This window comes from Mya arenaria, chromosome 9 (genome assembly GCF_026914265.1).
Source record: "Mya arenaria isolate MELC-2E11 chromosome 9, ASM2691426v1".
NCBI classification, from domain to species: Eukaryota; Metazoa; Mollusca; class Bivalvia; order Myida; family Myidae; genus Mya; species Mya arenaria.
Window position 1 is genome coordinate 49,097,935 of NC_069130.1, and position 27,338 is coordinate 49,125,272.

At 35.6% G+C, this 27,338-nt stretch overlaps 1 protein-coding gene across 3 annotated transcripts in view; it reads right to left on the minus strand.

The window, feature by feature from the left end:
* Positions 1 to 2,752: 2,752 nt before the first annotated feature.
* LOC128202654 (E3 ubiquitin-protein ligase MIB2-like) overlaps positions 2,753 to 27,338 on the minus strand; it is a 38,135-nt gene continuing 13,549 nt past the window's right edge. For 2 of the 3 annotated variants that reach the window (XM_052903682.1, XM_052903681.1), the window contains exons 4-19: positions 25,395 to 25,566; positions 24,479 to 24,585; positions 24,004 to 24,198; positions 22,527 to 22,666; positions 22,072 to 22,188; positions 21,279 to 21,383; positions 19,084 to 19,255; positions 17,098 to 17,231; positions 16,198 to 16,346; positions 15,053 to 15,209; positions 13,522 to 13,676; positions 11,666 to 11,792; positions 11,053 to 11,262; positions 9,607 to 9,779; positions 9,066 to 9,235; positions 2,753 to 8,118 (exon numbers count right to left, since the gene is read on the minus strand). In XM_052903682.1, the coding sequence (XP_052759642.1) occupies positions 7,871 to 8,118; positions 9,066 to 9,235; positions 9,607 to 9,779; positions 11,053 to 11,262; positions 11,666 to 11,792; positions 13,522 to 13,676; positions 15,053 to 15,209; positions 16,198 to 16,346; positions 17,098 to 17,231; positions 19,084 to 19,255; positions 21,279 to 21,383; positions 22,072 to 22,188; positions 22,527 to 22,666; positions 24,004 to 24,198; positions 24,479 to 24,585; positions 25,395 to 25,566 (2,531 nt within the window). In that variant the 3' untranslated portion in view covers positions 2,753 to 7,870. The remainder of the gene's footprint in view (positions 8,119 to 9,065; positions 9,236 to 9,606; positions 9,780 to 11,052; positions 11,263 to 11,665; positions 11,793 to 13,521; positions 13,677 to 15,052; positions 15,210 to 16,197; positions 16,347 to 17,097; positions 17,232 to 19,083; positions 19,256 to 21,278; positions 21,384 to 22,071; positions 22,189 to 22,526; positions 22,667 to 24,003; positions 24,199 to 24,478; positions 24,586 to 25,394; positions 25,567 to 27,338) is intronic. The other variant, XM_052903683.1, reaches the window with a different exon arrangement.

Consider the following 27,338-nt stretch of genomic DNA (forward strand, 5'->3'; position numbering starts at 1 on the left):
AGTAAAACCGTTCCTGGAAAGTCTTAAATAATAGCAGAGTGGTGTACCATAACTTAGTTGAAATCCAACCATCATTGTCAAAGTATTTAACCAGACAAATAAAGAATGTTTCCTTTGAATCATGTAACATGTTTAAAAACTACTGATAAACCTGAAAATTGATGACTTTTATTGTTGTTACTTTCTGAGTCAACAGTTACTGAAATCAATATATAAAATAAAAGATATTAAAAAAAATAAAAAATATTCCGACCTACCTTCCCTATTTTTTTTGGCAGTGTTACCTGAAACACACCTATTTTTTATTTGGCCTAATTTACTTTATCATGAAGAGTCGTCTTCAGCAATAAGATCTTCACAAATAAGAAACTAAAAAGTTTAAAATCTAGCACTCCTTATTGGCTGAAAATGAGTGAAGTTCTGAAATGCCACGTTGCGGAAATTCCGAAAGTGGACACTTTTGTCAACAATAAATGAATCAGAACAAAGGCATTGCTCATCAATAAGGAGTGGTCGAATACTGGTTCAAGATTGTTTGTTTGCACTTACAGAAAATACTTATCGACATTGTATTTTATCAAAGCAGTATTTGGCATTTTTTTCCAATACATGTACATTAATTTATTTCTGTTAATTAGCAGTCAGTCGTTCTTAATTTTAGTCATGTGAAACCGGTAGATCTTATCAACATGGCTTACCGTTTACACAATTGAGTGGTTTATGGTGACCACAATTGAGTGTTCAGTCAGATTGAAGGAACTTATCCTATGATTCACATTTCTAGAAATATGTTTACATTGCATCAACTCTTTAAGGAATTGGTTGGTACCTATAGTATTGCACTGACTAGTATTACTTGCCTTTTGGTCTGACCTACCTTAAGTCATTTTTTTTAAAAGAAGCTTTTAATTCAAATGGTAAATCATTTTTCTTTTCATTATCATGCTTAAGTGTCTTAGCTGAAAACGCGCGTAATTGGGTAACAATTAAGCATCGTGTATATCTTACGCTAAATGTAATGTTTGTGTGCCAATAGTAACCCTACTTATATGATGACTGTGAGACAAATGGTTGTTCATTTATAATTATTGTTTCCGTTTTACATGTGTACATTAGATGTATACTCATGTTTCTTGTGAAATATACCAGTATACCATTACGTTCAATTACTCATCAAGTTTCCAGACAATTAAATTGTGTTTCTATTATAAATGTGGAGTGTGGAAACACAAACAAGAGAGTAGTTATTGCCCCTTTATCGCTCACCTGAGTACACTGCGATTTGGGCTGAATTAGTAGCTTGCGTTGTTATCAGAGATGACCCATATTCCAACTCGATTGAGAATTCCTCAACCCATTCATTACCACTAAGTTTGACAAAGATTTGATGTGAAAATCAGCCTCCATCGCGTAAACAAGTTATTTTCTAAGATTCTGTATAATGGCCGATTTTTTGGGAATGCTACGACCCATGTTAGAATTTGTTCGAGCAATCATAACCACATAATTCTGGTCAAGATTCGGAACAATCAGATTAAAAAGCAGCCTCATTTGAAGAAAAGGGATTTTTTTTATAGATTTAAACCTTTAAGCTAAGTGTTGTCTCCAAAATAACCCATATTCAAACTTGATCGAGAAGTCATCTAAAAATAACTCTGATAAGGCTTGAAGCAATCCGATGAAAAAAACAACAGAAAAAGGATTTTTTGACCTTGTGATGTAGATGTAGCTTTTTTTACCCAAATTAACCATATTCAAAGGCTTAGCCGAGTATCAAACAAGACTGAAATGTTAATCATCTTTTGGAAAGGTCTTTTTCTAGGGTTGACCCTGTGACGTTGTTTTGAGACAAAATTATCCACAATGACAAATGATTGAGCATAAATCTTCGTTATAATTCTCAAAACCTATGCTCCCATTTTTTTTTCTTATTCTATCAAGGGACATAACTCTACGAGGACACCGTGGTTATAACAATACAGGTTCAATTTCTCAAGTCCGACGCGCCTTTTGGTTTTCGTAGTATATCAAGGGACATAACTCTACGATGACTCAAAGGCTAAAACCATACTTCAGCGCTCCTCGTCTTTTTCAGTCTATTAAGGGACAGAATTCGACAATGACACAATGGCTATAACAGTATCTTCATTTTTTAAAACTACCGCTCCTCAGTATATTTTTTAAACTACCAAGTGACAAACCTCAAAGATACCATGGCTATGCCAATATCTTCAAAACACTGTTATTTCCCAATGCCAGTGCTCATCATTTCTTCTTAGTCAAACAAGGGACATCACTCCATGGTGACACTTGGCTTGGAACATTATTCTGATATTGTATGTTAAAAATGAATTCTGGTTGTTTCAAATTGTTACCAAGGTTTGTATGTTCAAAGCAATAATTATTGCATGTGATATTTAAGTATGGCTACAACGTTGACATAAAATTGATAATTATTATTTAGTACAAGATTTTAATCCAGAAAATGTTTATGCTCCAATTATTTTTATAATTTATTGAACAATGATGTTTTTTCAATATATATTTTATTAGAGGATGCCGTTTTTGAAAAGTTTGAAAAATGTTTCATATATAGTTTTGAATTATATCAAACTGTTAAGTGGTAAAAAAGAAATAACTAAGTATTTTCCCTATATTGGGGTCTGTGCTGTGAGGCCTGTTACCATCTTTCATTTTCTTTCTTTGAAAATCACATCTGCTCAATAGGGAAGAATTGAGGAACAATATTAAATGCTGTAAACATTTATTTCAGTAAGCATTCAAACTCATGAATGTGACCTACAAAATACATTGTTATCTTAACACACTGTACAGATAAACGCTTGAAGTTTATAAGTATGATTTTTGCATGCAAATTGTATGATATCGAAGTACAAAAATTCCTATGAAACTATACAATAAAATTTACATAAAAATCAATAATAACTTAGACATTTGTAAAGCCAGTCAATAACTGACAGGTATCAACCATTAACTTCACAATATTAATTATAATTTTCCAAGAACCCGAAATTGATCATTTAAACAGGTAATGTTATATTCAAAATAGTAATTTTTAAACATCCATTCAACAATTCATTTGTGTCAGCAACATTTTGACAATATTTTTCTAGCAGCATTTTATTCATAGCACTGTTTACTGTAGTTAGTAATATGTACATTTCTTATACGTATATTAATATATATATATATATCACAGACTAGTACATTTATGAGGGTGTAAACCCCCTTGTCCACCCTCACCCCTTCTCCCCTGTGTACAATGGGTGTAAACCCCTTCATCGCCTGTGTACCAAATACTTTTTTACGCGTACCCAATATTTTTTCACTTCTACCATAATATGACAACTAACAAATGAAATTGAAATATTTTTATGAGTCTGCATAACGAATAATATCAATTTGGAGTTTCTGCGTTCTGCATACCATCCTCTTAGACTGAAGTGTTCAAGATATAAGCCCCCAAATACTGCATTCCAATATTGGGGTTACACCCTCATTTATAAATACACATAACCGGCCCATACCAGATAATCATTGTTATTGCGAACTTCATTTAATGTAACTTACTACTGAGAGCTTGTCCTAAATCTAGGTTATTTCTTCTTCTTTTGATCTCATTTATTCAAATGGCAAGCCCCAAAGGTATGTTACGGACTCTAGTTTATGATAAGATCAAGAAGTTTACAAGATATCTTCCAAACATGTGGAAATCTTGAAAGCCTACCTAGCATTATGTTATAATTGCTCTAAAATCTTATTTGCAGACAGTGTTGATGAGCCTCAATGTTTCAACACCTCTTTCTCATGGAAACCTCTGAATAGTGAACTACCTTAAATATTACCCCTTATTAAATTTTACACATTGTCATAAGATCAATTTTCTCTATCCGATAATGTTGATACACCTTTGGTTCATTTCTATATTGTAACTGCATCCCTAGGGCTCCTTTCAGCTAATGATGTCACATGTATTTTGAAATTCTGAAGATTAACGTTCCAATAACTTGTATTGAACATCTTAAACATACTTGAATGAAAACGGGCACAAAACACACATCATTCTAGAAACCACACAAGAAGTTAAACAAGTGAACACTTTACAGCATTGATCTAAGGTCACACCAAATTATATTCTAGTTTCTCTAATTTTGGCAAACAAAAATGTACCGAACAGGCAAAATAAAATTATCATTTTCATTACATTACAATACAGATGAGAATTTAGTTAATTACACCGTCAAATTCTAAATTGTTTTACGAAACAAGAAAAACTAAGTGTTGCAAAACAATCAGCACACCAAATGTTGAAAAAAACGCAGAAAAACTTAACAGATCACAGATTTACTTAAGTGCTGTACATTCCATACAATTTGGGAGATTCCATTTTTTGCCATTTTCCTTCTCTTTTTCCGACAAAATGTTTTAGCGACAACATGATAATGATCAGCTTTTCATACATTATTTTGTGCATTTTTAAATATCATGACTCATAATGAAAAAATAAAATCCTTGTAACAAAATAATAACAATCTATTGTTATATAGGCCATGTTCAATGGTCAGGGGCTATATTCATAAAACTTCTTAGGGTAACTTCTTATATTAAGTGACTTCTCTAATTTTAGTATCTCTTTAGTCATATGAAATAAAAACTTTACAAATTTCCCAAACTTTCTGAATTTCCAAAATACATTATTTTCATTGACCTTTTTGAAAAAGACGTACTTGCGTTAAAAATACTTCAACATTTCTTTTAATTTGACCATGAAAGTTTTAAAAAATTGACTTAAGTTAGAAAATGACTTAAGATGCTTTATAAATACAGCCCCAGGGGTTCTGACAACCGATAATTGCAAATCCTGAAAAATAGCCAGAGGTTTGTTCGAGAATGAGACAATCGTACCAAAGCAGGGTGAAGGGGTTTTGGCCTTTGGCCCCTTTTGAAATTGTTTCCAAAATCATTTATATTCATTTCAAGGTACTTCATACTCAGGCGCATAGCTAGGGCCAATTTGGGATGACGCAGACTGATGACAGACAGCATATATATTAACCCCTTCACCCCCGACCCCCCTTCGGTTTTTATTTCAAATTCAGGGTTTTTGTTTTGACAAAAACCTACGACCTGTCAAAATTTCATTACGCAACTGGGTATTTGCATACAGTCAGCAACGCGCCTGATACTGCTTTTGATTCAAATGACCTAGCAAAAAACAATCCTTACAACTGTGTCTGAAGTTAAAATCACTCAATTCTGAGTTCAGGATTAAACCCTAGCATTTGAAGCCTACGAATGGTATATGCAACATAAGTAAGTAGACTGCAATAACTGTACAAAATTAATTCTATTTTTAATGTCCTCAAGACCCTTACACCATTTCCCCCTACATCTATTTATAGCTTACAAAAGTTATAACAACGTTTTATTCCATATAGTCTATAAATAAAATGTACAATGTTAGCACATGTCAGGGTATAAATAAAACATGGGGTCTTAGAAACACATAGCACTGCAAAACAAAACAATAATGAATCAATATTAAACGGGAAAAAGACAGGAACATTTATGAAAATAGGTAATACTGGGAAAGAAGGATGCCATTTAAAAACAATCTGTCCGAAAAACATCCTGAATTAAAAGAAGACATAATTAATGTCAAATAAACAGCCTGTTTAAGAAATAAATGTCAACACGCAATAATAATGATGACTGACTTGGTGTTTATGCTTATGTTTCTGCCCATGAGTTTGCCGGAAGGTTTCTGATGTAATCGTATAAAAAGCTTCAGACGAAAGCGACAGCAACATTCCATCTTGTCATTAATTGGTTTAATAAAGGCAGTTATTCAGCTATATTCAGAGACACTCCTGCCAACACTAAGTTAATCATTATTTATTTTTACGATACCAAACAATTAAATCGGCAGCCTGACTGCGCCCGGCTAACATCCATGGTTTAGAAAAAGCAAAAATAAACAATAACAAATACTTAAAAGGAAGAACAGTTTGTTTGTTCTGACCAATTTGGGTCCGGAATTTGGCCCCATTCCAAATGCTTAACATACATAAAAAAAAACATTGTATCAAGCGTTTTTTAATATCTTGAGCAGTAAATTTGACATCACTATTTAATAGTTTTCCTTCTGAAAAGTTGACAAGCTATAAATTCCTTGTTTAAAGCAAAGTTGCCCTAAAACAATAAAATGCCTCTGAGTTTAGTGGGTGGGTAAATTACGTAACAAAAATGTAACTAATATAATAATATTCATGAAATATGGAGAGGTATATCATAGTTATTAATATACTGGTTACATGAAACAGTCTTGTTTCACGGAATCCGACACGCAAATAAGCTAGTTCACTGTAAGCTCCATCAACCATACATGTTATATTTAGATCCCTGGTGAACCCATGTCATGTTGTTATAATTTGAAAAGTCGGGCTTTTTCTGCTCATTTTGGGAAAAAGACCCTAGATATTTTGGGAAAATTTGCAACGCGAATATGCCTTAATCTGCAATTTCATTGGCTGTAAATGTAGGTTGTATTCTAAATAAAGTTACAGCAGTTTAAATATTTGCTATTTAATTAAAAACAAACTGAATTCGGACATCTTGCAACCTTTTGAGACAAAAATAAAATCTTGTTCATTATATATTATTCTGTGTCTATTTTATACATATCCTTTTCCTGCAAATAGAACCCTTTTAAATAATATCAAAATAATATTGGGTCGCTAGGCATCCAAAATTAACATACATGTGGGTCAGAAACCTTCGTACAAACAGTGTGAATGTATGCAATGTTTAAACTAGATTTCATCTACTTGACATCATTATTTTTACAAAATATACATAAATTTCACATTACATAATTAACTTGTTTCTTTTTCAATTTTTGATACAGTCTCCCAAAGCAAAAGCTGAATGCGTCATAATATATATACATCTGTTGTTGTAACGATGCACTGTTAAACTCTTGTAAATGCAGTTAAGAAAACACCGGAAAATTGAAATCAACGAAATAACAGCAATAACATCAGTAGTTCATACCACTGTCAATAACATGTAGAAAAGCTTTTACAAAACAGTTCCCGGTAGCTGAACCCCATAATGTTCTGTGTAACAAAATAAATAACTTTTCTCCAGATTCTTCATTAAGGTTCATACGCTCAAACAATGTTTTGGTAAACAACTTTCTCATCAAAAATGTGTCTCTTTCACATCAACTTTGATTTGAATGCTTTCTTTTCAAGTTTCCAACTCCACCACACTATATATTTCTAACTCCATTCTTACTTTACACAATATCATAGACAAAAGCACTGTGGAACACCAAAGCTTGTTAATTGTTGTTGTTTTTTCTTGCTTAGCTGTGTGATGTCTAATGCAACGTGTGGGCCAAGTTTCATGTAAATGCAATGAATTTGTTTTTATTATTGCCAAGATTGAGGCAACGTCATGAAGGCTATGACAATAACTGAACTTCATCCTTCAAAAACTAATAAACTAACAAGATCATTCTTTGCACTGTTAACTTGGTGCACATGTTGCAAGAGACAAAATACCCAATAACAAGCACAAAACAACAATCCAATACAGCTGATCAAACTTGAACAGTCTTAATAGCATTTATGAAATGCCGTTTCCAGGACTTCAAGATCTTCAAACCACTATTTCTTTGCTCACAAATGTATCAGTTTTCATTTGTTTAAGCCAAACCCATTTCAAACAGAAATCCTTTTTCACATTACAATCCAACACGTTGTAATGTATCAAACTAACAGCTCAGAAAGAGTCTATCAATCATGTATTTCCACAAATCCAACAAAATCTAATCACTAATCACTCATGAATACAGCTGAATCTTTTTCTGTATTGGTTTTCTACACATGTGACACACCCTCAGCTCATCCCCGCACTCGCTACACACGGTGTGTCCACACAGGAACGCCATGTTCCGTTTACGCTCCATGCAGATCGAACACATGATGTTTTCTTCCATCTCATTAAGGCGTCTCTCGAGCGTTGACCCATTGGGCTCGGGTTTACTGCTTGGTGGAATAGGGGGCTCTGTCCCTACTACTGGGTTACCGTCTGAAAAGAGAATTCAATTAAGAATTGCCAAATTGATTTTTATGTTATTATAAAGTGGTTTAGCAGCAGACAGGTTTCTGACCTTTCAATGGGTCATTAAAAAACACTATTCTCAAAATTGAGCTCAAATATACGTATTTAAAAGCTGCAAATGATAAAATTGAGTCAAGAAATTAAAGATTGAATTTCTTGTCAGATATGGACTAGCAAATGTATATGACCTCAACATAAAATCTGCTTTGCACCTCTTGAAAACATGTGTGTCTGAGCAATGAAAATATTTATTGTCTTTCTCAAGGTTGCTTTGTTTTGAGGAAAAGAGAGGCCTTATGTTTCTATCATAACAAGATGTATAAAACTGGTAACTCTTTTTAAAGCAAATTTAAAGCTAATTCTAATGTTATTTTAAAAAAATATACAAAAACATAGAAAAAAAGCCCTGTATGCAGAATTTGAATTTTTTTAACAAGATTATAGACAACTGTGTCAGTCAGTCTTGTTTTATTTAGATATATGAGTACATCATCTCATTTCTCTTGTTTAAAAGTCAAAATGATGCTGTTAATCATGTTGTCAACTTTAATAAAGTTCATAACAATTGGCCCAATATATCATAAACATTTATATATATTTTTCATAAATAACTAGTGTAATAACTCTCGTTTGTGACACACTGTAAAGAATACATATTATATAGGGACATCTTTTATGTATTCAGCTGTATAAATCATCAAATTATTATTTATGACACCAATAAAATATCACACAAATGGTCATTGAATACAAAATTTATTTAACTTGTTTCCTGAATTGATAAAATTTATCGGTTTGATCGATTTCAGAAAACTTGTTTGATAAACTGTGTACGGAATAACCACTCATAAAATATCTTATTCCATTCATAAAATATCGTCATATGTACAACAAGGTGGTAACAAGCACACTACCTTGATCAATCTTCTCCTTGACAGTTGATTTACACTCGATACATTTCTTGATCTTCACACAGCAGTCCTTGCACACAACAACGTGCTGACATGGTTTGAACATCACAGACGCTCGTTGATCCATACAGATCTCACACATAACATCTGTACGTGGAAACTCGGTACGGCGACTGGAATATAAAATAAGTTTAGAAATAAAAACCTGTTCAGTTACACACAGATGCAGATCGCAGATAACTACGAATAAAAATATACAACAAATCAATATGAAAATATTGTTATTGTTATTGCACAATGTTTCATCATCTTTATCAATCACGATTTTGCCCTTTTATTTCTTTAAGCTAAAGTTACCACCTTTTTAGTGCAAAGCAGCAGGCAAGAGTTTACATAACAAGTAGCTGTCAACACTTAGTTGGAAATTACAAGGTGTTAACAGTCTCCTATAATTCAGGTTCATACGATTTTATGTTAAGGTTGGCCCCTTTTTGTGCAAGGTAGCAGGCAACAGTTTACAAATCAAGTAGCAGCCAATACTTACTTAGCAGTTGCGAAATGTTTGATGGCCTCTTCAATACGAGGGTCAGTTATCAAATCTAGTGGCGCCTTGCCCATATGATTTTTCTTGTTCAGGTTAGCCCCTTTCTGCGCGAGGTAGCAGGCAATCAGGACTCCAGGCATGTCACGGACCTCAGGGTCCAGCTGCACACGGATCTGCAACATGAGAAGTTATGGTATTATAAATTACACTGTATAGTAGCTGAGAGATTATTGGATATAAACCCTCAGTGAATCCAAACCACATTTTGCATTTCTGCCATTTTCAGGAATATTTTTGATGTGAATGTTCTTAATCACAGTGCATCATTTGTGTAGAAAGTATAGCATACTAGTGTTGGGAATCAGTTGCAAATTAACTATTGATGATCGGTTCCACTCAAGTAACCGATTATCGATAGTATAATCGGTTTTTAAAATACTAGATAGTACCTGAGTTGTAGTTTTATTCATGTACAGTATCAAACTCTTAATTATTATATGCATATACCTTTATGTCTATGATTGAAGTGTTGTTATATAAAAAATAGTTCATTTCTTGCTCCTTGTGGCTTTCATCAGCCATTTTGTTAAATATAACATCTGAACACTTACTAATATATATATATATATATATATATATATATATATATATATATATATATTTTTGATAATCGATTTTAATTAAATACTATCAATTGTCGCCGATTTCAGGCCCAACCAATCGATTTTCGATTATAATCGATCATCGGAACATCAACATCACTATAGCATACCCTGTAGGTATTATTTTACATATACAGGAGGCACCAGTTATCCATAATCAAACCTTTAATAAAAAAAACTTAATTTTAGTTAACATGATATGGAACCACCATATTATAAAATTTCTTAACTGTTGAGCCAGGGGATAGATTTACTAGTCACTTAGTAACCCTGGACAAACAGTTGCCCTTAGACTTAACAAGTCATCAATATAGTTATCGAGTACAAGTTAAAATGATTATCAAATGTGGTTTCAGATTTAGTTTCGTATTGATTCAGAACAAATTCCCTTATAAATCATTGAAGTGTAACAGTTTTTTTAGTATTTAATCTGTGCAATTTTTCATGACTGTTGAACGACCAGAGCAATTTTGAATTCATTTCGACCCTATTTTAGAAGTAAGTATGTAGTTGACAATTATTTCTGAAAATCTACCATTGTACCACAAATAATAGCTTGTATGGTGTTTCCCTCCCACATTTTAGATGTGAAAAGGTAGGCAAGCTGGGTTAATTTTTACTTCCTTACCACTTAATTCAGTAACGGAAAACAAAAAAATAAAAAATTACTCACAGGAAGGCCAAAAAAAGTTTTGGTTCACATGTATTTTTGTTAGTCAGTCGGAAAACAACAAACAAACTATTTATTAATTGTGAGCCTGTTTCCCAAACCCTCTGAACTCACATGTTCCAGTATAGGGTTATCCTCCTGTTCTGCAGTGACCGAGGTGCGTATCAGGCCAAGGTGTAAACATGTGTCACCATCTTCATCTTCGACGTTTACGTCCGCACCTTGTGATACGAGTAGATCCATAAGCCCAATGTGGCCTTGACTTACAGCTAGTAGCAGTGGTGTCTGCTGACGATTGTTACGGATGTCTATACTAGCATGGCCCTGAAAAGTATTGTGTATATTATTATCATGTACACGTATGTAAGCACAAAGCGCTACCATGGTTCAAATGACCTAGACTTCAGGCCAACAGAAGGGGGGTCTACTGACGATTGCAACAGATATCTAAACTAGCATGACCCTCAGAAGAATTGCAATATTTTCCATTTTTGATTGTTCCTCTCATAACAGATAAATTTTGACATGACATTGACAGCAATTTAAGAATCTTAACTGGATGGGAATTTTGAACAAAGATATACTTGCTAAGGACTGAGATTAAAATTAAATATCAGATACTTAAACAGATGGACAGACAGACGAGGTAATTACTGTAGGGCACCCACATTTTTTTGCGAGCCCAAATGATAATAAGGGTTTCTTTAAATGATACAGGAATACTCACAACAGTGAGGAGGGTATTGCTGACATCCCTATGTCCATTCAGAGATGCCAAATGAAGCGGAGCAAAGCCATCATCTTTCTTTCTATCTACGATCTGCCGGCTTTTCTGTAGGATACGCTCTGTTGCACTGATGGGGAAAATAAGCCATCATATAAGTATATTATTGTTAAAGCATTTATTTCAAAGGAAGAAGAAATCAAAGGGAGAGAACCAATTATCATTTATCATGTCTACAATCTGATGAGATTTCAGCATGCTATGCTGTACTGTGAAAAAAAGCCCAGGGTTGGTATTCTTAAAACATTATTAGTTATTTCCGAACTGAAGTCAATTTTTTAAGTTAAGTATCCTACTGGTCATATTCTATACTAACCAAATAATATCAGAAATACCTTATTTCATTGATTTTATTGAATACTGTGAAATCATTTATATTCGTTGGCATGAAATTTCGTGGTTTGCCGAAAAATACATTTTCGTGGGAATTCGTGGTTTTTCATTTTTGATTTTTTTTTTTGAATATGCGATCGTCTGCATAATCTCCACGCGCTGGCCCTCGATTTCCGTCTTCTACGTCACACGGTTTATGACACTCACGAAAGTGGTACGAGATGCCAATTAGTGCATATACCCATGTCAATTATCGATTTGATTGGGAATTAAGGTCATAAAAGAAGATGTACCCTGATCGAATACCAATTAAGAATTTTGCACCGAAAAGGTACGTATATTTGAGTAAACAAGATCATTTCAATATTTATTCACACGTTTTTGTTTAATAAATATACTGAACGCGTTGTTTTGTACTTTGTACTAAGTAACCTCCAATGTAATCGATTAATTATTTCATTAAATAAAAAAAATCGAGTACCGACACTCATCACGGACATCTTGTAAACCTGGAGATTTTTATTAACAGCACACGTTTAAACACGTGCTTCTGTCATTTGGTTCATAAAAACACATTTAATTGATTTGGTTTATTATTTGTTCAAGACAGATATACTATATCAACAAAACAATGATCAATAGTAAAATATACAGGAATAAACGCTGTATACTGCGACTTCTGTAATGAATAAAATAGTATGTACATAACATGGCAGTTGAAAAAGTGAATAAAGGGTCTATATTTTGTGGGATCTTAAGTTCGTGGATCACCCGACCCACGAAAACCATGAACATTAATGCCCCACGAACATTAATGATTTCACAGTATGTTAACTTTTATGTTTAAAACACTTACTGTTACACTTTTCCTTTGATATGGCTTAAAAATCTTAGGAAATAACTTAAGTTAAGAAATGGCCTAAGAAGATTAATAAATACTGCACCGTCCAAGCTCCATGCTATGGTGTTTGAATTTTTTGGCCTACGTCATTGAAAATAACGTCAACATTTGGAAAGCTAAACAATTGCAACAAGAGGAGTCACAGGTTGATTTTTCTTGCCAAATTTAGTTAAGTATCTTCACCGCATTTTGACAAAGGATAGGAATGGAACAAAGGGCAATAAAAGAATACAGAAATTGGCTTTTGTTCTAATGTTTAAAAATGAAAATGAACAAAAGGCAATAAATGAATTACAGCTTCCTGTCAATGCATTTTTCCTAAATAAAATCTTTTAATGACGTCTGATGTCAACTTTTGAGGTAAGGCTCTTTGAAAAACAGACAAATTTATAGCAAGCATCATGGAAATCAGTGGCCTCAAAACGTTAACAAACAAATATATTGTTCTGTTCCATGCATTTGCGCTGCAATTCATGACATACCTTCCCTACTATTAGTTGTTTATTTATCTTTAATTAAGGATTAGGAGAAGTGATGCAAAGGAAAGTCATTGTAAATAGCTTACTAGTTATTCCCCTTCAGCGCAGCATGATGCAGGACGTTAAATCCCCGCTTGTTTCTCAGGTTAAAGTCAATGCCATGGTAGTTCACCAGCAGATCGAGAATGTCCATGTTCTCCTTTCCGATAGCATCGTGTAGAGCTGTGTCACCATAGGCATCCTAGGAGTGAGAAAATACAAACATTGAATGCTTTTATAACCTGTCTTGATATTAAAGCCTTTTTGTGGGTCAATTTTCCTACACAATACTTGGTTATGTTTTCCAAATTATTAATTTGAAGAAGTTCTATTTGCAAAAAAGTTGTTTATTATTGTTGATGGTTTAGAAAGAGTATTTAAGTATTTCACAAATCTACAATGAATGAATCAATGCCACTGGTCCAGGCCTGGTCAGCGCGGTGACCCCATATTTTGCCATTTTGGGTTACTTATCTTTATATTATACCAAAATGGCATCTTTTTTCCAATTCCAATGAATACATTAAACATTTCTCAGATATTGTTGGCGTCTTGATCAATGTAAACTGGTTGTCAACATGATAAATATGTTACAGGGTTAGTAGCTGACTTGACATGTAATATACAGGGGGCAGGAAACCATATCGGGCAAGAGCGAATATGGTTTCCTGCCCCCTGTATATTACATATCAGGTCATCAACTAACCCTGGAACTTATAACATTCAACCTTCACATTTATCGTTCTTCGGAGGTTTAGCACATAATCATCATCAATGTCCTTAACCACATATCTTGATATTAACGTCTGCCCAATGACTCAATGGGACCCTACCACTACTGATTGTTGACTGCTACATGCAGCGTTGAACATTCATCATTGTTATAGAAGTTAATTTACAGCTGACACTTTTATAAATTACCATCAGAGTTGTCTGTGAACCACATACCTCGATATTAACATCGGCCCGTTGACCCATTAGAACTCAATTTGTCAATTTGTTGCTTGATAACCGTTATATGCAGCATTAAACATTCACCATTATAATCATAATCATTATCATTAAAGACATCGATTTTACACCTAACACTTGTAGTAATTCCCAGAGATTTACCTTAACCACATACCTGTAAATTAACATCAACCATTGAGCCAATAGGACTCGGTGCAGCGTTGGAACATCCTCACTATTAAAGACATTGATTTTACACCTAACACGGCCTTAACCACATACCTGTAAATTAACATCAACCATTGAGCCAATAGGACTCGGTGCAGCGTTGGAACATCCTCACAATTAAAGACATTGATTTTACACCTAACACTGCCTTAACCACATACCTGTATATTAACATCAACCATTGAGCCAATAGGACTCGGTGCAGCGTTGGAACATCCTCACTATTAAAGACATTGATTTTACACCTAACACTGCCTTAACCACATACCTGTATATTAACATCAACCATTGAGCCAATAGGACTCGGTGCAGCGTTGGAACATCCTCACTATTAAAGACATTGATTTTACACCTAACACTTGTAGTAATTACCATTAGAGATTTCGCTCAACCACGTACCTGTATATTAACATCTGCACGATGAGCCAATAAGACTCTAACACAGTCAATATGTTGCTTGTTGACTGCTACATGCAGCGTTGAACATTCTCCATTATTCAATGCGTTCATTTTTGCCTTCCATTGTAACAGAAGTTCCATAACTTCAGCCTGGTTTCTGAAATAGAAATTTAGAAACTCCAGGAAATCTATACCAAAATGATTCTTTGTTAAGCGGTAGGTTCTTATTTTAAACCAAACCCTGCATGAAAAAATCAATCCATACAAGGTCCTTAAAAAAATAAATATCTTAGACAACAAGCGTAAAGGGGATTCTACCATGAAAACTACAGTCAGTCGTAAACTTTTTAAGGCCTATTTTTTACAAGAAATTGAATGTTTCAACGTAAACACTATTTGCCTTGACCTGAATTTTTTTTTATGATTCCAATTTGGCATGGCCGAACGGAACAAATTCAGGAGCATTTCTATTTTTCCATTATGAGGAAAGCTGTTATATGAGATGAATCATTCACAAGTCTATTTCCTGGTCACACAGCAGCAGATTGTATCAAACTGAATATGTTTTCCACATGTTATTATTTGGCTAGTTTGCAAATTTGAATAATTTTTTGGTTAACTATTAGATAAATATTTGTCAATAAATAAACATGTTAGCTAACATTCACCAAACCAAATAATTGACCAGTTTTGTACTATGGCTTCCATAGCCAATTGGATAAAACTTGATAAGTTATCCGATTGGTTAATACCATCAGAAAAATCGGCCAATCAAGATAGAACATAATTGACCAGTTTTGCACTATGGCTTCCATAGCCAATTGGATAAAACTTGATAAGTTATCGGATTGGTTAATACCATCAGATAAATCGGCCAATCAAGATAGAACATGTTGGCTAACTTTGATCAAATCAAAGACTAAACCAGTTTTTACACAAGGGCTGCTGTGTTCGTTTTGACAGACCCAGGGAAAGAGCCCTTAGTGTAATCCAAACCCATGTCCTTCTGTTCAAAAGGTTGACAAGTATGACCTTGACCATTGTGGCAATGACCTGCAGGTAACATCACACATTAATGGCCAAATCTCATCGCCCACAATTTTTAATACAAATACAAATGTACATCTACACCAATCAAGACTTACCCGAAAGCAGAATAATGCAAAGCAGTGTCACCATCTTCGTCTTGCATTTCAAGGTTAGCTCCTGCATTCAGAAGTAACTGGACAATGTCCTTGTGACCTTGATGACTAGCCACCTGCAAGGCCGTCTTTTGACCATTCTTCAGATCGACCTGTTATGAGAAGAATAAGAGTCCAGTAAGTCTACCAAGCAAAATTAACCAAATCTTGCACTTAAACAAGAGCATTGTCAACACTCATTGGTTGTTTCAACAAAAGGGTTCTCAATAAGTTTTGGTTGAACCGTCTCAAATAGTTAAGTAACCAACCAGCTACTACTTATTCTTTTTAAAATTCACGTATTTTTCCAAATTTGAACCGACCCAATTGCTGATTGAACCATCCATTTTGGCTGGCAGCTGGTTCTAATTGATATCACTGAACAGTAAAAAAAGAGCACAACTAAATACTTAATTCAAACCAGAGTTATGGGACTTTTTACACATGTGCATATACGGGTCATCTGACTAACGACAAAAAACCATAAGATCAGGATTTTCAGTTCAGTATTATGTCAGTGTTATCAATTTAATTGAACTTTTTAATAGCAAAATCAAATAAACATTCCAAAACATGACCAATGACGATCATAGTTTCGAAAAAGCACATTTATTTGAAAAAGGGACCGTATGATACATGCATTGATAAGATGACTCTGGCAACATGTAAACAGTACTATACCATTTCATATAAATATCTTGGAAGGATTTTAGAGTTATAGCCAAATTTTAGCACGCCAACAATAACATCTGGGCTATCACAATGCAGACAAACTAAAAATGAAAATATCCAATTTTTATGTTCGATACAAGAAATCCTACATTTTGTGTTTACCAAATTTAAATGATTTACAATAGTTCTTACCTTGTCAGGGAATTTATTAATAATGTCTTTGACCACTTCAATATGACCCTGGGCGGCTTCCCTACACAACCTTTCAGGACCAGCCTCAGTCTGATGTAGCTCTGCCAGCTGGTCAAGAAGGTTGGCCAGGGAATCTGAAATTGACAATTTTTGAACTATTTTGAACTTCAGGGATGTGATTGACCTGGCAGCTGGAGGGCTGAAACCATTTTGCCCATGGGTTCTTATGGCACTTTTGGGGTCAAAAGTACTCTGCCGTAGAAGCAAAACTGGCTTTTTAGAAGCTATTTTGAGGGTTCTTCTTACTCTAAATTTAAAGCAAACTGGAATATCAACTCTAACAACCAAAAGCACTCTAGTAACTTTTCTTTTGGGAGGGGGGGGGGGGGGGGGGGGGGGTCCCCTGGGGCATTAGATTCGCGGAATTCTGCGAATCCCCGGACAAATCGCATCCCTGAAGTTTAATCACATGATGTGGCTTCTTTCCGGTGTAATACAACCATTAAAATTTTTGTTTTCTATAACATTATGCAGGGCTTCCCTTAAAAGAAGTTTGGAAGTATATTACTCTCTAGAAATGGGATAAAACTTCCAAAATTGATTCTTTGGAAGTACAAAAACTTCCATAGTTTTGAAGAAAACTTCCAAAGTTGAAAGCTTGGAAGTTCAAAATATCAAAACCTTTCGTCAGTATTACTTTGATGATCAAAATTTCAATCAGTTCAACTGTTTTTAAGTAAAATGAATTATTATAATATAAGTCTGAGAAGTTAAATTATTTGATTTTAATATACTTGTTGAAAAATAGTTGAAAAAGATATTGTATCAAAGTCAGGAGACTTAAACTTCCACATTTCAGTGTAAAACTTCCAAAATTGATTGACAAAAATTTCATACTTCCAGTTTAAAATTCTTCATGGAATCCCTAATTATGGTAACATAACTTGACATTGACAATCCTTTGCCCTACAAATTTGGTGTCAAACTTTTTACGTTTTTTTTTCTTATAAAATCTTTCATTTTTGGCAACAAATGTGTGCTGTCATGATAAGAATTTTTTTGCACTTTTTGTTGCACTTTCATAAAAAAATTATGAAACTGGTTAAAGAAAAGTTATGGGCTTGGAGGGTGAGAGTGGTCTAGTGGTATAGGTGTCTGCCTTCCACTCCAGAGGTTGTGGGTTCCATCCCCACAAGGGGTACTTTTTCATTGACTCCCAAAATGAATACCATCACTGGTAACTACCCAGAAAGCAGACTAGAAAATTGTTCTGGAATCTATCAGCTTTCATCACAATAAAGCTAAAAGAAATTAGTAAACTTTAAAACTCAAGGATCACTTAATAACTTTTCCTAAACATGTTTCATAAGTTTGTCTTTTTGGCAACTCAAGTTAGATCCTGTATAAGCAACACAAGAGAAACACATCCTGATTTAAACACCAATGTACATTATACGTCAAGTGGATATAAGTGGTTAACAAGTACTTTATCACTATCTGTTTTCGATCTAATGACTATTAAAACCCCAAATTGGCTTATCACTGCCTTTTGATTTTATACATTTTATAGGCTCAGCTTTACGCAACCAATTGACAATATGTTAACAATTTACATTAATTTTCAGCAAAATAAAACGAGATATTTCACAAACATTATGCCTTCTAATCGTTGCTTTGTCAGACACATGTGGATATTTAAATAAAGGTGTATTAAGAAGAAATACATCTATTTATAATGGTTGCAAATAGTTTTCAGGAACTCGATTACAAACATTTTGAACTTTGAACTGCAGACAAAATGTTCATAAGGCTGTTGACCATGTTGAACATGACCTTATATCTAATGACCAATCCAACCTTCAGACATTTACAAACCTATATTCCCCTTTTTTCAAAAAGCAGCTAAATCATAACCATGATTTTTTTTTCTTGAAAAAATCACATTAGTCTGTGAAATAATATTTTTTCTAAAATAGGTTATCTTACTCTGCATTTCCTCTCGTTCATTGTGCCCCATGGTGTTATTTAATGCTGTCAGCTCGTTGGGTGGTATCTGGCTAACGCACAAGGGGTTGAATGTCCATGTTGAGTTTCCGATGGCAACGCGGAGATCTCCATCTGTGTAGACTTTGAGGACTCGGCCATTCTTTCCGAGGGTCTGTGAAAACATAGAACAAATTGCACTCTTATATAAGATGTTTTAACCTTTATGACTACTTTCATGACTCTCCAAATCATACACATGTAATTTGTGCATTACTCTACTTATCATACACTTTTGCCTTCTAAAGACTATCATGATTCTACAAATTTAAACTTTTGCCTTGTGCAGACTTGCATGAGTCTACTTCTCGTATACTTCTGCCTTGTGCAGACTTGCACGACTCTACTTCTCGTACACTTCTGCCTTGTGCAGACTTGCACGACTCTACTTCTCGTACACTTCTGCCTTGTGCAGACTTGCACGACTCTACTTCTCGTACACTTCTGCCTTGTGCAGACTTGCACCACTCTACTTCTCGTACACTTCTGCCTTGTGCAGACTTGCACGACTCTACTTCTCGTACACTTCTGCCTTGTGCAGAATTGCACGACTCTACTTCTCGTACACTTCTGCCTTGTGCAGACTTGCACGACTCTACTTCTCGTACACTTCTGCCTTGTGCAGACTTGCACGACTCTACTTCTCGTACACTTCTGCCTTGTGCAGACTTGCACGACTCTACTTCTCGTACACTTCTGCCTTGTGCAGACTTGCACGACTTTACTTCTCGTACACTTCTGCCTTGTGCAGACTTGCACCACTCTACTTCTCGTACACTTCTGCCTTGTGCAGACTTGCACCACTCTACTTCTCGTACACTTCTGCCTTGTGCAGACTTGCACCACTCTACTTCTCGTACACTTCTGCCTTGTGCAGACTTGCACCACTCTACTTCTCGTACACTTCTGCCTTGTGCAGACTTGCACGACTCTACTTATCGTACACTTCTGCCTTGTGCAGACTTGCACGACTCTACTTATCGTATACTTCTGCCTTGTGCAGACTTGCACGACTCTACTTATCGTACACTTCTGCCTTGTGCAGACTTGCACGACTCTACTTCTCGTACACTTCTGCCTTGTGCATACTTGCACGACTCTACTTCTCGTACACTTCTGCCTTGTGCAGACTTGCACGACTCTACTTCTCACACACTTCTGCCTTGTGCAGACTTGCACGACTCTACTTCTCGTACACTTCTGCCTTGTGCAGACTTGCATGACTACTTCTCGTACACTTCTGCCTTGTGCAGACTTGCACGACTCTACTTCTCGTACACTTCTGCCTTGTGCAGACTTGCACGACTCTACTTCTCGTACACTTCTGCCTTGTGCAGACTTGCACGACTCTACTTCTCGTACACTTCTGCCTTGTGCAGACTTGCACGACTCTACTTCTCGTACACTTCTGCCTTGTGCAGACTTGCACGACTCTACTTCTCACACACTTCTGCCTTGTGCAGACTTGCACGACTCTACTTCTCACACACTTCTGCCTTGTGCAGACTTGCACGACTCTACTTCTCGTACACTTCTGCCTTGTGCAGAATTGCACGACTCTACTTCTCGTACACTTCTGCCTTGTGCAGACTTGCACGACTCTACTTCTCGTACACTTCTGCCTTGTGCAGACTTGCACGACTCTACTTCTCGTACACTTCTGCCTTGTGCAGAATTGCACGACTCTACTTCTCGTACACTTCTGCCTTGTGCAGACTTGCACCACTCTACTTCTCGTACACTTCTGCCTTGTGCAGACTTGCACCACTCTACTTCTCGTACACTTCTGCCTTGTGCAGACTTGCACCACTCTACTTCTCATACACTTCTGCCTTGTGCAGACTTGCACCACTCTACTTCTCATACACTTCTGCCTTGTGCAGACTTGCACCACTCTACTTCTCATACACTTCTGCCTTGTGCAGACTTGCATGACTACTTCTCGTACACTTTTGCCTTGTGAAAGCTTTCATGCCTATACTAATGATATACTTTTGGCTTGAGAAAGCTATCATGACTACTATGTACATCAATACTAGTTTATAGACTAGAAAACAGACTAAGAGTGATTCTATAAGTTATCATCTTATTTCACACTCAAACTTGTGAAATATGTCTTAATCAAGTGTTAAACTTACCGCCTTCATGGAATCATTCCACTCCCCATGTCCCTTCTGTAGCTCCTTCACACGTGGTAGATTGTCGAGCACACGCACTGCGTCTCCCACTGATAACATTTGTACCTATAGATACGAGGCAGGTTATTAATTAGGTTTGCGTGGATGGACATTGATCAAAATCTTTACAAGTAAAATGTATTCCCCACTTTTACTCACTTTATCTAGCTCATTTCTCATGAAAATTATTAATACAGATGGATTTGTAACTGAAATGTGTATAACAACAATTGTTAACAAAATAAACAACTTTCATGAGAATATCTCTATTTGTTTCTAGGTTATTGCTAACATTAAAAAGTTTATGTAAGAGGTTGCCCCAAGGATGTCAATGAAGACAGTTAAAAGAAACAAAACAATTTAATAATAAAAAAAACCCATATATTTATCACAAAAACATTTTTTCAAGTCTAGAAAAGGCTAAAATTATAATGAAATAATATGCAATTTCGTATGAAATAAAATTAAATTTTGTATGAAATAATATGTAGTTATGTGTGAAATAATATGCAATTTCGTATGAAATAAAATGTAGTTTTGCATGAAATAATATGCAATTTTGTATGAAATAATATGTTACTTTGTATGATATAATATGCAATTTTGTATGAAATAATATGTATGAAATAATATGTAATACTGTATAACATAATATGTAATACTGTATGAAATAATATCAATGAAATAATATGTACCTAATACTGTATGAAATAATATGTAGTTTTGTATGAAATAATATGTAATATTGTCTTACATGTACCTTGGTGAGTGCACCAGGGTGAAACGTCCATCTATTTTGACATCCCTCATATTGCACCCTGACATCCCCTCGCTCTGTGATCCGGTGGACTGTTCCCACCTTACCCACATACTGGAATAGCCCCATTTAATTATTTATATTTCTTTTGTTCTCAAAATACAGTCACAGTCTGCAATATTTCCAGGTAAACATATGGATGAAATGTTGGTAAAGTTTGCCAGATTTTTCATTTTAACAACAGACTCATGATTTAGGCTTTACATTGATATTACTTACAACATAAGAACTGATCATGTGGAAAGTAAACATATAGAATAATTAATTTAAAAAGGCAGAGATGTTTAAATATTACTAAACACATATCAAAGCAGAAGCCTATATTATAATTATGTGTTTCAAAGTACATGTACCTTGTCGGAAGATGTTAAGATACATATCTATTTACTCACATCAGCCATTCGAGGGTTCCATCCTCCATGCCCCTCCTGCATCATCCTCAATATGTCCACCTCCAGGCCGACCCTGACTTTGTCCCCAACCTTGAAATGGTGAGAAATTCCTGGGTGTGTCACCATCTCCGATATTTCACCTGAAAGAAGACAAGGGTCATTGTTTTAATGTATTTCCTCTCACAAGATTTAAACGACATTGATTCTGACCTTGAATTTCTATCCGTCTTTGACATGATAATAAATGCTGAGCAAGGTCACCATCTCCGATATTTCACTTGAATAACAGCTGAGTAAAGTCCATGCATTAACATTGCCATTTCCCAACGTTCATAGGTTAAAATTGCCACCTTCCACTGTTCATTAATTATAATTGCCACATTCCACGTTTCATAAGTTTAAATTTCAAACTTCCCAATCATCCAAGGTTTAAATTTCAAACTTCCCAATCATCCAAGGTTTAAATTTCAAACTTTCCATGTGTTTGGGTAAGCAAAGGAAGCTTTCAAGATTTACTGGTTGAGAAGCAGTTTCCGACAGTTTTGATACGTTTTTATTGAATTATTTATACATGTTTGAATACCTACTAAAATTGTTCACATTTTAGATAACTACAGCTCAAGCTGCTATTGTCGATATATTTTTTACATGTGTGACGTCACACATAGTGTATCTAATAGGGGCGCAAAAAGGGTACTTATACTGTTCTGATTAGCTTGTGATGAGAAGCAGTTTCCGACAAATCGAATGCGGGGCGGATTTAGGTGCCTATTGTGTGTTTTTATTATCCGTTTATTTAATATACTAAATATAATACTTCAATAAGAGAAATATTATTTAATTTTTCAGCATTTACGAAAAATTAAAACCTTAAAATTTACGACAGTCAATTCATACGCGAAATCAGGCAGACACTGAATATCAATGATATTTTGATTCATTTCTGATAGAAACTTTTGTTTGTATACATTTAAGTGAATGTGGGTGCGAAACAAGCATGACACCAGTGTTCACAAATATGTACACAATGATCATCGTTTGTATAAGTCAATTAAGGAACACCTTGTAGCTATTCATAGATATGCAAATTAGGTTCACACGCATGCGCAATACACGGCGCGTGCCGATCCCCCACGTGCAAGTTTGTGTACAAAATGAAAAATAAACATTAAACATTAAATACTAATAAAAGTTACTTACGTGTCTCGGTAAGAATTTCAACTTTTGATTGCCTAGTTATCACATTGTTGAATTACAGTACCTTCTTTATGAAGATTTAAAGAAAGTACGCGAAAAAGCGATTTGTCGGAAACTGCTTTCCGTCGGAAACTGCTTCTCAACCAGTATGGATAAAAATTGCAAAGAACCATTGTTCATGGCATTAAATTGCAAACCTCCATGTTAAACAGGTACAAATATATTTACAGGTTCATAGTTTATCGGTCTTCATATCACGTATTAAGTCATTTAAACTTACCCAGTACAGGCAGATGGTCCTTATAATAGAATCCTCCGCTGGCAGCCTGCATGTATTTTAGGTCCACTTTTCCTTTATGGCCCACACGATACACGTTCGTGGACCCAGAGGACCAGGTGACGGCCGCTACACTCCGACCTGATTCACTGTCCCAACCCCGCACATCTGTGACTTTTCCGATCTTCCCTTCACCACCTGTGGAAAATAAAAGCAGTGATGGTTAAAAGAGCACCACAAATGTATGGTAGATTTTTGATAAGTTGACTAAGAGCACAACTCAACTGATATACTAGATAGAAAGATGGGATGTGCTCCTGCCTCCACATAAAATTCGTTATAAATAAACATGGTGTTTATTGCAAAACTGTGTTCAATACTTACTCCTTTACAAAGATTTTTCAAGCAAAATGTTACCCATATATCACCTTTCTTCAAATCAGCTAGGAAAGCAAAAGGCTTTTTATATTTCACTTACCATCCTGGTTTCCCCAGTCCCAGTCTGGGCCTCGAATAACTCGTGCATGAGCGAAGGTGCCCTTTGCCTCAGCCTTCACACTGTCACGTCTCTTCGGTACTTTGATGCTTTAAAAGATGTAAATTAAAATAAGGTTACTGCCTAATGTATAATTGCATCAACAGAGATGTGAATGACCAGGCAGCTGAAGAGCTAAAACCAATTCAGCGAGTTGTGGGTGCTGCTTAAGGCGTCAAGTACCCAGCCCAGAAGCAACATAAGCTTTTTAAAAGCTGTTTTGAGGGCTCTCCTGGATTAAAAATTGAAGGAAACTGGGGTGTCAATACTAACGACAAATAAAGTAACAACCAGATTCAACCACTTAACCTTGCTGCGGACAAATCTCAACCCATTTATCAAATGTTTGCATTCATACCAGTTTTAAAAGATTTATTTGAAAAAAATGAAACCTAAAACATCTGCAAATTATCAGCAATAACATTTATTTGCACAATGATATTCAAATTTGACTAAAGCTCAATAATACCTACACCATGTTTAAGAGGGTTTTCGTTATTTGTTGGAATGGTAACAAGAAGGCAGAACTGAACCGTTCATTTACAGTTCAATAATAAGTATGCAAATATAAATTACAACACTTTTCATTTAAACCACTCACTTGTTATTGAATGTTGTCCTTCACAACATGGTAACAAAAAGTCGGAGCTTAACTGTTCAATAATTAGCATGTGAGTATATATTACAACAGTATTCACTTAAACCGCATACACGTTATTGAATGTTCTCCTTGACAACATGATTCAAAACAGTTAAGCCACCAACTACGCCAGAGTTTAAAATTATACACTTGCAATGTTGAAAGCGTTCATGTATAATTTTAATAACTCTTATTATGCGTGCAATAATTATTACTTACCCCTTGGACGAGGCCGTATCAAACCTCTGAAAGGAGTGGGCCAGGTCATGTTTATCGGCCATATAACACGTCGTGCAGAGATCGTAATCGTGGCACTTGAGACATTTCCACCGCATTCCTTGTATACCCTGCCCCTTACAGCCATCACAGATAATGTTCTGGTGCTTTATACCTGCAGGTGGAAGATCATTTTTAACACTTGAGACATTTCCACCGCATTCCTTGTATACCTTGCCCCTTACAGCCATCACAGATAATGTTCTGGTGCTTTATACCTGTAGGTGGAAGAACATTTTTAACACTTGAGACATTTCCACCACATTCCTTGTATACCCTGCCCCTTACAGCCATCACAGATAATGTTCTGGTGCTTTATACCTGTAGGTGGAAGAACATTTTTAACACTTAAGACATTTCCACCGCATTCCTTGTATACCCTGCCCCTTACAGCCATCACAGATAATGTTCTGGTGCTTTATACCTGTAGGTGGAAGAACATTTTTAACACTTAAGACATTTCAACCGCATTCCTTGTATACCCTGCCCCTTACAGCCATCACAGATAATGTTCTGGTGCTTTATACCTGTAGGTGGAAGAACATTTTTAACACTTGAGACATTTCCACCGCATTCCTTGTATACCCTGCCCCTTACAACCATCACAGATAATGTTCTGGTGCTTTATACATGTACCTGTAGGTGGAAGAACATTTTTAACACTTAAGACATTTCCACCGCATTCCTTGTATACCCTGCCCCTTACAGCCATCACAGATAATGTTCTGGTGCTTTATACCTGTAGATGGAAGAACATTTTTAACACTTAAGACATTTCCACCGCATTCCTTGTATACCCTGCCCCTTACAGCCATCACAGATAATGTTCTGGTGCTTTATATCTGTAGGTGGAAGAACATTTTTAACACTTAAGACATTTCCACCGCATTCCTTGTATACCCTGCCCCTTACAGCATCACAGATAATGTTCTGGTGCTTTATACCTGTAGGTGGAAGAACATTTTTAACACTTAAGACATTTCCACCGCATTCCTTGTATACCCTGCCCCTTACAGCCATCACAGATAATGTTCTGGTGCTTTATACCTGTAGGTGGAAGAACATTTTTAACACTTAAGACATTTCAACCGCATTCCTTGTATACCCTGCCCCTTACAGCCATCACAGATAATGTTCTGGTGCTTTATACCTGTAGGTGGAAGAACATTTTTAACACTTGAGACATTTCCACCGCATTCCTTGTATACCCTGCCCCTTACAACCATCACAGATAATGTTCTGGTGCTTTATACATGTACCTGTAGGTGGAAGAACATTTTTAACACTTAAGACATTTCCACCGCATTCCTTGTATACCCTGCCCCTTACAGCCATCACAGATAATGTTCTGGTGCTTTATACCTGTAGATGGAAGAACATTTTTAACACTTAAGACATTTCCACCGCATTCCTTGTATACCCTGCCCCTTACAGCCATCACAGATAATGTTCTGGTGCTTTATATCTGTAGGTGGAAGAACATTTTTAACACTTAAGACATTTCCACCGCATTCCTTGTATACCCTGCCCCTTACAGCATCACAGATAATGTTCTGGTGCTTTATACCTGCAGGTGGAAGAACATTTTTAACACTTAAGACATTTCCACCGCATTCCTTGTATACCCTGCCCCTTACAGCCATCACAGATAATGTTCTGGTGCTTTATATCTGTAGATGGAAGAACATTTTTAACACTTAAGACATTTCCACCACATTCCTTGTATACCCTGCCCCTTACAGCCATCACAGATGATGTTCTGGTGCTTTATATCTGTAGGTGGAAGAACATTTTTAACACTTAAGATATTTCCACCGCATTCCTTGTATACCCTGCCCCTTACAGCCATCACAGATGATGTTCTGGTGCTTTATACCTGTAGATGGA